This window comes from Muntiacus reevesi, chromosome 10 (assembly GCF_963930625.1).
Source record: "Muntiacus reevesi chromosome 10, mMunRee1.1, whole genome shotgun sequence".
NCBI classification, from domain to species: domain Eukaryota; kingdom Metazoa; phylum Chordata; class Mammalia; order Artiodactyla; family Cervidae; genus Muntiacus; species Muntiacus reevesi.
In genome coordinates, this window is record NC_089258.1 from 29,630,923 (window position 1) to 29,645,731 (window position 14,809).

At 38.2% G+C, this 14,809-nt stretch overlaps 1 protein-coding gene across 2 annotated transcripts in view; it reads right to left on the reverse strand.

Moving 5' to 3' along the window:
* The window catches only part of TMEM245 (transmembrane protein 245), a 79,364-nt gene that overhangs the window by 16,082 nt on the left and 48,473 nt on the right, over positions 1-14,809 (reverse strand). For both annotated transcript variants that reach the window (XM_065946430.1, XM_065946431.1), the window contains exons 12-15: positions 11,937-12,059; positions 11,663-11,808; positions 4,996-5,096; positions 3,933-4,107 (exon numbers count right to left, since the gene is read on the reverse strand). In XM_065946430.1, the coding sequence (XP_065802502.1) occupies positions 3,933-4,107; positions 4,996-5,096; positions 11,663-11,808; positions 11,937-12,059 (545 nt within the window). The remainder of the gene's footprint in view (positions 1-3,932; positions 4,108-4,995; positions 5,097-11,662; positions 11,809-11,936; positions 12,060-14,809) is intronic.

The following is a 14,809-nucleotide window of genomic DNA, read 5'->3' on the forward strand; positions in this document are numbered from 1 at the left end:
GTGTGACATTTGCCTTTTCGTAGGTCCGGCGACTGAGGAATAAAGTCAGCAGTGTTAACAGGTACCATTGCGTGGCTGTCTGAAGTGGGTTAATGTTAGCCTAGGACTGGTTTATACAAGGTACCTATTAGGTTTACCTCTGTCTAGAATAATTAAGTGGGCAAAATTAAGGACGTAATTCAACTAATTATGCTCTTTTTTTTTAAAGATGATAACAATACAATGGCATTCCTATTATTCCTAAGTTAGGCTTCTAGCAACCTCCTAAAATACAGATTTTAACACAGGGAGTGATAAAATGCCTCATGAGAAAAACACCTGTTAGAAAGCCCAAGATTTTTATTTCATAGGAGAGTCATAACTGTCCTCCAGCTTATCACAGGTATCATTTACATAACTGGAATGAAATAACACACAGACAGACCTCAGAGATATTGCAGGTTTGGCTTCCAGACCACCACAATAAAGCCAAATATGGCAATAAAGTGAGTCACAAGAAATTTCTGCTTCCCCAGAGTATATAAAAATTATGTTGACACTGAACTGTAGTCCTTTTTAAGTGTGCAATAGTATTATGTCTAAAACAATGCAAGGTAGCCTAATTTAAAAATATTTGATTGGTAAAAATGCTAAATATCATGTGAGCCTTCAGCAAGCTGTAATCTTTCTGCTAGTGGAGTATCTTGTCTCGATGGTGATGGCTGCTGACTGATCAGCGTGACTGGCCGCTAGAAGACTGTGAAGAGTCTGTGACAATTTTTCTTAAAACAAGACAACAAAGTTTTGCTGCACTGACTGACTTCTTTTCACTGGTGATTTCTCTGTTGAATGCAATGTTGTCTGAGAGCACTTGAGTCACCACAGAACTTTTTTCAACACAGGAGTTAATCCTCTCAAACCCTGCCTCTGCTTTATCAACCAAGTTGATGTACTACTCTAAATCTTTTGTTGTCATTTCAACAATCTTCACAGCATCTTTACCAGAAGTAGGTTCCAAGTGGCAAGAAACCACCTTCTTTGCTTATCCATAAGCAACTCCTCATCCATTAAAGCCTTATCAAGAGATTGCAGTAAATCAGTTACATCTTCAGACTCCACTTCTAGTTCTCGTGCAATCTGCACCACATCTGCAGTTACTTTCCCCACTGAAGTCTTGACCCTCTTAAAGTTATCTATGAGGGTTGGAATCGACTTTTTCCAAACTTCTGTTAATGCTGATATTTTGATCTCTTCCCAATGCAATACAAGCGTTCTTAATGGCATCTGGAATGGTGAATCCTTTCTAGAAGGTTTTCAACTGACTTTACCCAGATCCATCATAGGATCAGTATCTATACTAGGTATAGCCTTATGAAATGCATTTCTTACATAATAAGGCTTGAAAGTTGAAATTACTCCTTGAACCACAGGTTGCAAGAATGCACGTTGTGTTACAGGCATGAAGACAACATTAATCTCACTGAATGTCTCCATCAGAGCTTGCGGGTGACTGGGTGTGTTGTCAGATGACCCATAGTACTCATTCCTTTATTTGGCTGTGCTGGACCTTAGTTGCAGCATGCAGGATCTTTAGTTGGTGCATGCAAACTCTTAGTTGTGGCATGTGGGATCTAGTTCCCTGATCAGGGATTGAACCTGGGCCCCCTGCGCTGGGAGCACAAAGTTTCAGCAACTGGACCACCACGGAAGTCCCAAAGTATTTTAAAAGGAACTCCTTTTTTCTGAACAGTAGGTCTCAAGAGCGGGCTTAAAATATTCAGTAAACTATGTTGTAAATGGATGTGCTGCCATCATCCAGGTTTTGTTGTTTCATTTCTAGAACACATGCAGAGTAGATTTAGCACAATTCTTAAGGGCCCTAGGATTTCTGGAACAGTAAATGGACAGGGAAGCCTGCTGTACTGCAGTCCATGGGGTCACAAAGAGCTGGACATGAATTGAATTGAACTGAACTGAAATGAGCACTGGCTTCAATTTCAAGTTATCAGCTACACTAGCACCTAGCCATAGAATTAGCCTGTCCTTCTAAGCTTTGAAGCCAAGCACTGAAAATCCTAAATGGCACCTTTACCCAATAGAAAGCTATTTCGCCTGCACTGAAAATCTGTTTAATGTAGTAGTCACCTTAATTATTTTTCTTTGCTGGATCTTCTGCATAACTCGCTGCAGCTTCTACATCAACACTTGCTACTTCACCTGCACTTCTATGTTCCAGGGACGGCTTCTTTCCTTAAAGATACGAACCAACCTCTGCCAGCTTTAAACTTTTCTTCTGCAGCTTCCTCACCTCTCACAGCCTTCACATGATTAAAAAGAGTTAGAGCCTTGCTCCAGATTAGGCTCTGGTTTAAGGGAATGTTGTGACTGGTTTGATCTTCCACCTAGAACATCAAAACTTTCTCCATATCAGCAAAAAGGCTCTTTTGTTTTCTTATCATTTGTGTGTTCACTGGAAGAGTATTTTTCACTTCCTTCAAGAACTTTTCCTTTGCATTCACAACTTGGCTAACTGTTTGGCTCAAGAGGCCTAGCTTTCGGCCTACCTCAGCTCTCAGTATGTCTTGTTCACGAAATTTAATCATTTCTAGCTTTTGATTTAAGGTGAGCAATATCTGACTCTTCCTTTCACTTGAACACTTCGAGGCCACTGTAGGGTTAGTAACAGGTCTTTTTTCAATATTGTTGTGTCTCAGTGACTAGGGAGACCCAAGGAAAGAAAGAAGATAGGGGAACGGCTGGTCTATGGGGCAGTCAAAACACATGCAACATCTATCAACTGAGTTTGCCATCTTATATGGGTGTAGTTCATAGCACCCGAATACAATTACAATAGTAACATCAATTCTAGCTAAAACCTTAATAGAAAATTTACAACAAAGTTTAAAGAAATGAAAATACTTAACTATAAATCACGGTAACTAGTTATTATTTAAATTTCAACTATTAAATGTTAGGCACAAAAGTCCCCCTAAAGTTCACTTATGGATGTGCTTGTTTCTTTTTACTCTGAAACTCTGGGGCTTCTTAGCAGTATTATATATTTATTTTCTACTTTAACTAGAAAGAAAACAAGATAGCATATAATTTGTCACTTCATACTTTCAAATTAACTGAAGGGTCCTCTTCCTATAAACTTTGGTCTTGTCTACCCTTATTGTAATGAGTTTTATTTAAAGAAAATTTAATATATTAACTACGACAATAGTTTAAGTAGGTCATATTCTATATCTGAGTAGCTGAATAAAATTCAATTATTTGGTCACATTCTAGATTCTAATAAGCAACATTTATCTTGATATCTGGCTAAATGAAAATCAGCTTGATTTAGTAAATGCAAATTGCTAAAAGAGACATCAAAATCTACAAAAATGACATATTTATTATGTTGCTAGTTTGGCTTCTGTCTTAAATTTAACCTGTATTCATCATAGAACCACACTATAGTACCTTAAGTAAGAAAGAAAGCACTGTTTCTCAGATACAAACTTATGAGATTTCATCTTACATGGAAATCCTCATACAATCTAAAAATGTATTTATCCAAAAGCAAAGAAGTTTTGAAAATAACTACTAACTTCTTACTGTACTTAAAATATTCTTATTTAGAAGTATGTACAGGAGTACTTTTTTCCTACATTAAATGTCACTAAACCAGGGATTATTCACAATTTCACTTTAGTCCACAGTCTCATATATTGTAAATACTACTTACTAAGAACAAAATAGCATACATTGCAAATGATATTAATCAGATAAATTAAACTTTGATTACATCAGTGGGATCACAAAAGATTACTTCACTGAAGTGATTATCATCACCTGTCCTTGCACCCATGCCCAAAAGGAAAAGGAAAAAAATAAACCTTCATAAGAAAAGGCCAGAGAAATTCCTGGATATGATTCATCACCAACTGCAGAAGTCCAATACTTACCCTGATATATCAGAGTAGATGGCAGTATCTACAAAGTAGGTTGGCAAGAGATGAAAAACCAACAGTAAGATGGCTTTGCATCCTAAGCCTTGGGTGAGCCACAGATCAAGAACTGCAGGTACTGCTGCCCAGTAGGTGCCCAGAAATGGCACTGCTCCAAGGATTGCTGCTAAGGCTAATACAAGATTAAAGAGAAGAAGAAGCAACTTAGCCTCATCATCAAAGCAATACCAATAGCAGAATCTAAACACTAGCTCCTGCTGTTTAAAAATTTCCACCAGAACAAGTTAAACAAACACATGCTCAAATTTTAGGGTAACGATATGCCCTGTTTAACTGAATCTGCTGTTAAATGAAATCCAAGATCTTAACACTGGATCATGAAAATCCTTCTGAAGTGTGTGGTTACTTCTCCTCTTAAGTCACAAACGTTAGTGTCCCACAGCTGTTATTCTCAGTCGATGGCGAGTTAATACGTATGTAGTTGGCCTCAGAATCCTCAGATGTGGAACCTGCAGGTTCAGAGAGCCAAGGTACCTGAGCACCCACAGATTCTGGCATCCTCTGGGGGTCTCAGAACCACTCCCTGAGGGACACCAAAGGACGACTGCTCAGTCCTATAACAAAAGTGGAGAGCACAGGCCAAATATCTGCACTGAGACCAAAGCCAAACCAGAGATTCGTTTCTAAATCTCGGATGAGAACATACATTCCTTACCTTGCTTCTTTCTAATAAAGTGTATCTAAAAACAAAAAAACGAAAAAAATCCACCACAAACAACCTTGCTAGCTGAAGGACCTTACTTCACAATCAACCCTTTACAGGATAGTATGTTCATTTGACAAATAAATATTTGTTGCTCATGCAGTGTACTATGTACCGGGTATTATTCTAGCTACTGGGGACTCAGCAATAAATAAACATTACAAATCACATTTCTGCTGCCAATCTAGACTAGATATCAAAATTTAGCATTTCAAGTTTGACGAAGATGACAATACATGTAAAATGGTTTAATGTTCCTTAAATAGAGCACAGCAGAAGTTATAATACAATTGTTACCTGATGGTATGAAGACAATATTGATGCCAAATATAGTATGAGTCAGCCAGGTATATAATCCATAGAAGCCAGCCATTTTGAGGGAAGCATCAAACACCCCTCTAGAATGTCCAAAGATTAAAGTGGAAACAAAATAAACACAGTATCATACTGGGATTCAGAAAAATCAATTATTTCTAGGCTTCTGGCTAATTTATTCCAAATCTGATAATAGCTTCGATTTTTCCAGTGGCCTGAGAATGCTATTTTCATTTTATTTCAATAAAACATACAAATCTTCTATTTAAGCCTTGAAATAGATTTACTAAACTGTTCTTTAAATTTCTCTAATGAAAAGATAACAGAAAAACCTTAAGATATCCTATTCACTGAAATAACTCATCAACTTTTCATTTCTGAAGCAGATTACTCACCACTAAAATAAAGAGAAAGAAAAATAAGTGTGATTATCTTATTTCTGAGGAGGTAATTAAATTCTGAGACATCCAGGCTGTGACCAGCCCTCCCCTTGGGAAGAGCAAGTGAGGGATAATGTAACTGGTACTTCATCAGTCTTTCTTCTTTTGTTAACGAACTGTTTCCACATTTCTTAAACCATGCAACCCAACTTATAAAGTAATGTCTAAAAATGGTATCAAACAATGCAGGTCACTTGGAAAGAATTTACAGAAATAAATCTTATGAATTCCAAAGTAAAATCAGAGATTAAAATACAAGAGGTGTAAAAACAGGCACACATATTCAGTGATTAATAGGAATGAAAATATGCAATCTCAGATACTTCATTTTTGTGTTTCAGTTGGAAGATTTAAGGTAGGAATGTGTTAAGGAGGAGAAATAAGGAACTGCTCAGAGAGAGCACAAAGGCAACAAACCTAAAATCATCCCAAGGTATCACAAAGTCACAAAAACAAGGAATCTGTGGGGTTCACGGGAGGCACGCTCATACGCTCAGGAGAGAAGGAAAAGCTGTCTGTAACTGAAAAAAGCAGAGACCATGGTAGCAAAGGTGACGCTGGCTACACAGAAGGACACACCAAACTTTTCTAAAGCATCCCCAAGAGGTGTACTGTGAGAATAAAGTCAAACTCTGGAACCTAGTGATTCAGTCATTTCCTACCGGTCTGAGACACGGACTTAGTGACAGAGTGGCTCCCCAAATTGTAAAATCTTGTCATACTGACCAGCGGCTTTCATGCAAAAATATCTTAAAGGTGCTGTATGACCTCTGACAATAAAGACACAGATGGAAGAGGTATCAAAAAGACTGAAAGGAAGGGGCATAGCCTATAGGAAATATAAACGATCTGAAGAGTAACTGAATAGAAAACATGAAAGAAAAAACGAACATGAGAGATTTGGGTTTTAAACCTGAGGGAGAAAGAATGGCAGTGTATCAAAGTCATGGAGAACCCCAGAATAGGAGAGAACATGGAAGAAAAGGGAATATGTTTAGTTGGGCCATGCTTAGCCAAAATGTGGATGATGGAAAAACCCTGGAGGTGGTTGGAAATAAGAGACAAGTCTTAACAGCAAACTTGGGACAAGAAATTTGAGATACGCCAGAAAAATCCTAATCATAGGAAAGGGTAAGATATCCCAAGGAGTAAGCCTAGAAAAAATGGGGCAATGAGCTGTATTCTCATAAGGGACCTAAGGAGAAAGATACACTAGTCAAAGAGATAGTGAAACCATTTTTCTAGTAGGAAGAAAATCACTATAGTATGCTATTCCCAGAGGGCTTCCCTGGTGGCTCAGATGGTAAAGAATCTATCTGCAATGTAAAGAATCTGCCTGCAATGCAGGAGACCTGCATTCAAACCCAGCGTCAGGCAGATCCCCTCGAGAAGGGAATTGCTACGCACTCCAGTATTCTTGCCTAGGAAATTCCACGGGGCCACAAAAGAGTCGGACACAACTTAGGGACTAAACAACAACAAACCCAATTGGGAAAAGGATCTGCCAGCTCCCTTCATTACAGCTCGCTCCCTTTCCTGATTTACCAGCCACACCAGAGAACCAGTTTCACAGTAAATCGGACAGAAACTTGGCTGACATGCATTTCCAGAAGGGGAAAGCGCGCTGTGCGCACGGATGTAGCGTGCTCTAAGTGGCTCAGGATGGGCTGCTCCCGTGGACACCTTCCGCCCCCACTGGGAATAACCGTGAGTCACATACACAAGCCTGGGACAGAGGCATCACATGAAGCCATGTGGAGTCCTTGAGTGGTAAATATTAATTCAACATTTTTATATAGTTAATACACGGTTCTGTGTCTTTGACAATGCCTACCAATCATGTGCTACTTACTCCTCCAGCACTAACTAAAAAAATCAACAAGAGGTTGTTTCAATTACGTGCACAAAGAGCAAACATTTGTATCTCAACACTAGTTCTATTGTAAGACTAATAAAATGAATTTAGCAACTTTTAAAGCACCACAAAGAGAAACTAAATATGAAGTTTTTAAAAGACATTTATTTCCCTTAGAAACCTGAAGCAAAGTTTAGGCTTATTAGGTTGATCTTTAATCAAGTAAGTGAAAAAGGCATTATATTTACTGACTTGGTTATTATTTAAGAACTCTAGCTTAAATTATTAATAAATTACTTTAAACAAATTAATTTAATTTCCCCAAATATGTGTGAAATTCTGCCTCTCTATTACAGCATTAGGAAATCTCTTCATATAAGTGAAAATATATTTTCTTACAGCTTTAAACTCTTCCTTATACATTTCAATTTAAACAATATTTATAATCTTAAATCTACAACAATTTCCAATGAATATTTAAAATTTAATATTTCCAGGGAAAGCTGGAAATACTGATTTACTAAATGATTGACATCGATTTCTATTAACCCTGGTATTTTCAATTCTGCAAAACTAGAGGCGGGAAGCATGTTTACTTTCCAAATGAAAATCTCACAGTACACGCATTCTCCCATCAAATTGATCACTAGGGCCCCCCCACCCACCGGCCCTGAAAAGCTGTAATCCCACAAGCAAGAGCCATACCCGTGTGCATGCACTCATGTGAAAATATCACACACACTAAATTGCACTGAGGCCGTGACAACATGCAACTTAGTAATGTGCAATATCTCCACCAGAGCAAGCAGAATGGAGCATCGGGGAAGAAGGGTGTGATGCAAACATTCAGGACACGACATGCTCTAAGGGGAGGGACGGAACGTGGCTTGAGGGTAAAGGATGCATGCCACTAACTCAAAAATCCATGAAATGTAAACCCGACCACAGATGTAGCCAGCATAGAGGAACACTTATCCAGGAAGTATGGAGAAAAATAACAAAGGTTCAGAAATTCAATGGGACGGTGTTTATATCAAATAGCCACATAATTCAGAAGGCAAAGCTTGAAGAACAAAGACACTTTCACTGTCTGCACAGACATGCAGTTCACTCCCAATTTCAATTCCGCTTTTAAACTTCTTAATGAATAACGTGAAATGAGTCTAATAATTCACTTAACTGAAACAATGATGATGACTGATGATCGGTGCTTATAAAATCTGATATAACTGATAATTTACAGACTAAACTACAGCCTCAGGACATTGTGATAATATTTTCACGGTCATGTATGGAATATTTTTCCCTCTTAAAATCTTTCTCCATGAAGAAACATATTCCATCTTGAATATAATCCCTAAGAATGAAAAAACTGACAGGAGTTTGTGGAACTAGAGCTCGTTGTTTTCTTGTATACATGAGAGATTTCTTCAGAGGCACCTATGCAAAACTGCATATTTTAAGCCTTGAATTTGACCCAGTAAAGAAGTAAAAAGCACTCAGACTGCTAAAAATCATCCTGAATTATAATCTGTAATTTATATGACTTTATAACTGTACTTAGAAAAATGGCCCAGCCTGTAACAAGTTATCTTGTCTGCACCATATTTTTTAGACTCACAGAAATCTATCAATTTTGAGAACAATTAGGATTATTGTATTGCTCCTGAGGGTTGTTAAATTTTTTTCCATATTAAAAATAAAAATAAAATGAATGGTTTTGTATGAGTACACATTAGAACCAAGACATGGGATCCTGTTACAGCACATAATTAATGTGTACGATCCCAAGAAGATAAAGCAAATCTAACCTGTAAAGAGACATATATTTCCTCATATTGCTGTAGATGACTATACTCTCTCTAACCTCAAATTCCTTCCTGAACCAAAGACCTCAATTTTTTAAAAATTTTCACTGAAATACAGTCAGTTTACAATGTTGTGTTTGTAAAGTGATTCACTTATACATACACATATATATATATATTTCCACTCTCTTTCATTATAGTTATTACAAGATATTGAATATCCTGTGCTATATTGAGTGTCCTGTGCTATGAAGTAGGTCCTGGTTACTTTTTATATATGGTAGTGTGTATATTTTAATCCCAAACTCCTAATTTGACCCTCTCCATACCCCCTTTGGTAATCATAAGTTTGTTTTCTCTGTCTGCGAGTTTATTTGCTTTGTAAATAAGTTCATTCACATCCTTTTTTTTTTTTAAGATTCCATATATAAGTGATATCACACGGTATTTGTCTTTCTCTGCAAAGAACTGAATTTTTAGCTGCTGGCTTCATGTGTCCGGCTGAATAATGTTAACAGGACCACAAATTTAATTCATCACTTTTGACACAACCACTCCCTGCTGGAAGAAAGCATCATGGCATACCAGAAGAATGTGTGATTTCCATCCACTGGATGTGCATGCAAATCACAGCCCTACTTACCAATCCCTAGAAACCATGACATGGAAGAATAATGGTTAAAACAAAGGAGATGGCATTATCTGGTGTGGAAAAAAATGACTCAGTGATAGATATTCAGAGGACGGTCAGCTATGCTAATAAAGGTTGTATCAGGAAACTGTAGTATCTTTCTTTAAGTCCTTTATAGACAAGCTAGATAATTTTCTGTAAGACTTGGCTTAAGTCACATCACTTAGAGGATTCTGACAGCCTTGATACAGTTGACTCATAACTTTACCCTACTGGGAAGACAGAAAGTTATTTTTCCTTTTTGGTAAGAATATTGGCATAAACTTATCTGAGTCAGACAGATGTCACTTAGACAGACTAAAGTTAATCTGTTGCTAGATTAATAAAGATGATAATCGAAGGTCAAATAGGCTTAGAAGGGTTGCTGAAACCAAAAAGGGTCTTTTCTGAAGACAACTTCACCCTGAAAGGTGTTACAGTAGACAATATAGTCCCAAACTTGGAATCATTACATGGAAGGCTCCAGGTGGATTCCTGGGAGCACCAAAGGGGATAAGAGTTTTTTTGTTTTTAATCCCACTTACTGTCCAATAACGGCTTCCCAGGTGGCTCAGTGGTCAAGAATCCGCCTGCCAGTGCAGGAGACAAAAGTTTGATCCCTGGGTCAGGAAGATCCCCTAAGGAGGAAATCGCAACCCATTCCACTATTCTTCCTGGGAAATCCCATGGACATTGGAGCCTGGTGGGCTACAGATCATAGGGTCACAAAAGAGTCAGATACAACTTAGTGACTAAAACAACAACTGTCCAATAAAGTCTAGGAGGGAAAAGGGGAAAAAAACCTAGCAAAGTTTCCAGAGAAAAACACAGTTTAGGTGTATACACGCTATTTGAATGTAACCAAGGATTTTCCAAAGATTAAACTGGTATCATCTGCTGTTACATGAACACAGTGGGGAAAAAAAAGCCAAAATCAGTCAGACAAAGTTATCAGGTAAAATCAAGATTTCTGTGGAAAACTAGTTTTGAGCAATTACCATTTTCTTAAAAGTATGTGGAAATAGAAATGCCAGTCAAAGATTCACTATTCAAAGAAGCTTTAGACTCCTAACAACTTATTAAAAAAAGAAGCTCTCATGGATAACATGAGCACTTAATTTGAATAGCTATTCAACAGAAGTCCAAATGATGTAGAGGCTTCTTAACGAGTTAAGAACAATGAGGGGCAAAGGCTGGCGAAGGAGCTCAAACAAGGCTGCAAGAGGCCTCTGCCTACCTGACATGATGAAAAGGAAAAGGGAGTCAGGGACTTGGGAAGAGGATACGAAGAACAAAAGTTAAAGAATCAGCTCATTCAGAAGTAAAGCCTGTGATACATTTTTATCAGATGACATGATGGAAGTTTCTGGCCAGAACCTATGATACACACAGAGCCTGACTTGGACATAACTCCAAATGTCTCATTTCTAGGATCCAAAGGACCCCCTGCAGAGGGCACAGCCTGGCTGCAGAGGGCAACAGGAAGAAACAGGAAGGCCATCTAGTGTCCTCCATGAGCAAAGCCAGAATTCCTGAGAGTACGAGGAGGCTTCTGAGAGAAGGTGAGGTGTACGTGTGGTGCTCGAGGGACTTCGCCTGAATAAACCCCATGATGATTAGGAGCTGGAGTAAGAGCCTGCAGACGGAAAGCTGATGGGGACAGGCCACTAGATCTTTGCACATCACAGACTTGACAGCAGGACACTGAAAATCTTTTACGTGATCGTCATGAAGGAGATTTTAAAAATTTGAAAACCCCAGTGTCCCTCAGTCGTTTAGCACTGGATGCTGCTAGGAAGGCTCAAGGCAGAAAAACAGGCCTCTCGTGGAGAGCAGTTTCTGAAGGAAGTAAGAACAGCAAAAATCTTATCCCTACCTGATAGCTTCTTCCACAGACTGGCCAATAATATTAGAAGAAGGGCCTGGCTGAGATAGTGGTGTCAGGCTTATCACCCACTTCACGGGCTTGTAGTACTCATCACTGGAACTTAACAGATAAAATAGTGTGGTCAGGAAAATTATCTGCAAAACAAAGGACAGTATCTCCTAAAATATCACATTTGGAAACTACAGGAAGGAAACACAAGTGGAACCAAGAATATGCTTTGCTGTGGAAGGCGTGTGACACGCACTCGTCCGTGTGGACATACCAGCGACAGGACAAAGTTGAGGAGGGCAGTCCCGCTGTAGAAGAGGATGGTCAGGAGCGTGGTGACGGTGGTGAAGAGCAGACTCACGTTCCGGCTCATGACGATCCACAGAGACTCTAAGATCTGCAAACATGTGAAGGATGCTTGGTAAGGAAAAAGGTTAAGTAAATTATGGTGAACCTACTACAAACGTTAGGCAGCCGTTAAAACAGACCTGCTATAATACAGAAATATACTTTATGATATAATGCTCTGTTTAAAAAACCAGACACAAAAACTTTACACATGGCATGATTATAACTATGTGAAAATGGCACACAGAGAAAAAAATACCTACAGGAAAATATGCCAGAATGTAACCTGTGATTGAATGTAGCTTGGAGGACCACAAGTGCAGGCCATGAAATTCTAATATCTGTCTTATTAGTTACCTCCCCTACCAGCTTGTCATCTCCAACTTAGAACAATCGAAAAATACAAAAAGATCACTTCAATGACTTCAGTAAAGTCACAAAAACAAAATGAACAGACGGGGTCCGAGCTGTGCAACTGAAAATCTTTCCTCAGATAGATAGGACCCTATATTAAGACCTACTGAGTTCATTTGATCCACCAGCAAATTCACCAGAACCAGATATTAATACATGTTAAATATTACTGAAAGAAGATGTATAATATTTATAGCATGCCTACATGTTTACATTTCCTATCTCTTCATGAACTTAAAGTCCTACTTGATAATGTCCGTTCTATTATTATCCCCAAGAGGACTACTGTATCTGCTACTGTGGACAAGAATCCCTTAGAGGAAATGCAGTAGCCCTCACAGTCAACAAAAGAGTCCAAAATGCAGTGCTTGAGTGCAATCTCAAAAATGAAAGAATGATCTCTGTTCATATCCAAGGCAAACCATTCAATATCACAGTAGTCCAAGTCTATGCCCCAACCACTAATGCTGAAGAAGCCGAAGTTGAACGGTTCAATGAAGACCTATAAGACCTCCTAGAACTAACATGAAAAAAAAATGTCCTTTTCATCACAGAGGACTGGAATGCAAAAGTAGGAAGTCAAGAGATACCTGGAGTAACAGGCAAGTTTGGCCTTGGAGTACAGAATGAAGCAGGACAAAGGCTAACAGAGTACTGCCAAGGGAACAGACTGGTCACAGCAAACACCCTCTTTCCAACAACACAAGAGACGACTGAACGCATGGACATCTCTGGACGGTCAATACCTAAGTCAGATTGAGGAGGACTATCCTCCCTCTTAATGAAAAACATAGAAGCAAGATGGCCAGAAAAACACCTTCCATTATAGCTTGCAAAACGCTCCCCTAAACCTCACATCAAGGTAGCGAGGGGAGCAGTGGAGATGAAATCATCTTTGCTTTACAGATACACAAACTGAAGCTCAGGGATTTTAAAAAACTTGCCCAAGGGCCTGAAGCTAATAAGTGGAACCAGAGCTGAACACCAGAACTCCTAATATCTGGTTTTATTTTGGTGCCCTTTCCAAAAGAGAAATTCTGTTTTCTGTCGTATGTCCAAGTTATACCATCTGTTCTATGAAAGGCCTATCCATTCCTTTCCTGCCTCAAATGCACAACTTATAAAAGGCATATTTTATTGTCCTCGGTGTTTCTTGCAAACCTCAGCTCAGCCTTCATGAGAGGAGTTTGGAAGGCTAGTTTCACTTACAATAACTCCTTACATAAAATCTTGCAAATGCTTCACGATGCCTACAAAAATATGCATGACTGACTGTTTGACCTTGTGGGATAAAGAATGAATGAATAATGCCACTGATTCTAAGAAACAAACCAACAATGCCCTTACTTGTGATTTTGACAAGCACTCTTTTGGAGAATTCAGTCTTTTGGAATTTTTATTAAAAATTAAAAAAAAAAAAAAGTTTCTGGGTCATACTGATAGGAAATACTCTGTGGTAATTCTTAAGAAATTAACAGAATACATTAACTGTAGACTGGTACTTGCCAGCCACAATCCAGTAACTTTTCTAAATACTCGAAGGGATTAAGAAGAAAGGTTCAGAAAATAAGAAATAGATGTTGGGTATTATAAAACTAAAAAACTGAATCAAGGGCTGACCTTGACAGTTTCTTAAAATTTTTTCTGATGAGATAGGTGGTGATGTTAAAGAATGTGATTTTTTTAATACTGCATAATAAAATATGTTAATATTTAGAATATATATGTCAATATTTAGAAATTAGTGAACATTGATTCCAAATGACCAGTGCACATTACAAAATCATGTAAGGGTGAAAGATCCATTCTGAGCCAAGACAGATTCATGGACCCTAATATAAGAGAGTAGAAAAAGTTCACTGATAGGGTTTCAAAGTCCACACTGCAACTAACCTTAAAGAAATACCATCTGCTGAGTGACAGAGTAGTATCAAAGAATTATCACAATGATCTGAAAAGGGTTATTGAAAGACTTCCCTCTCTTTTCCACCTACCTATCTGTGTGAGGCTGGATTTTCCTCACATACTTCAACCAAAACAACATATTCTGACAGACTTGAGTAAAGGAACAAGCATGAGAATCCAGACATTAAATAGGTTTGCAAAAATGTAACAAAAGCCACTCTTATCACTAAATCATTATTTTGTTTTGGAACATGGCTGTTTTTCAAACACAAAAAGCATGTTCTTTATATCAACAAGTAACATTATATTTTAGGGAGCTGTTAAATATTTTTAAAGTTCTCGGTTTTAACTGCTAATACCATAAATACCAATAGAATGTACACCAGCAAAAGCTCTTTGGAGCTCTCAGACTAAAAAGTTTGAGAGCCACTGGACTAGAGAAAACAGAGGGAAGGGATTATCAAAAGCAACATTCTTAGA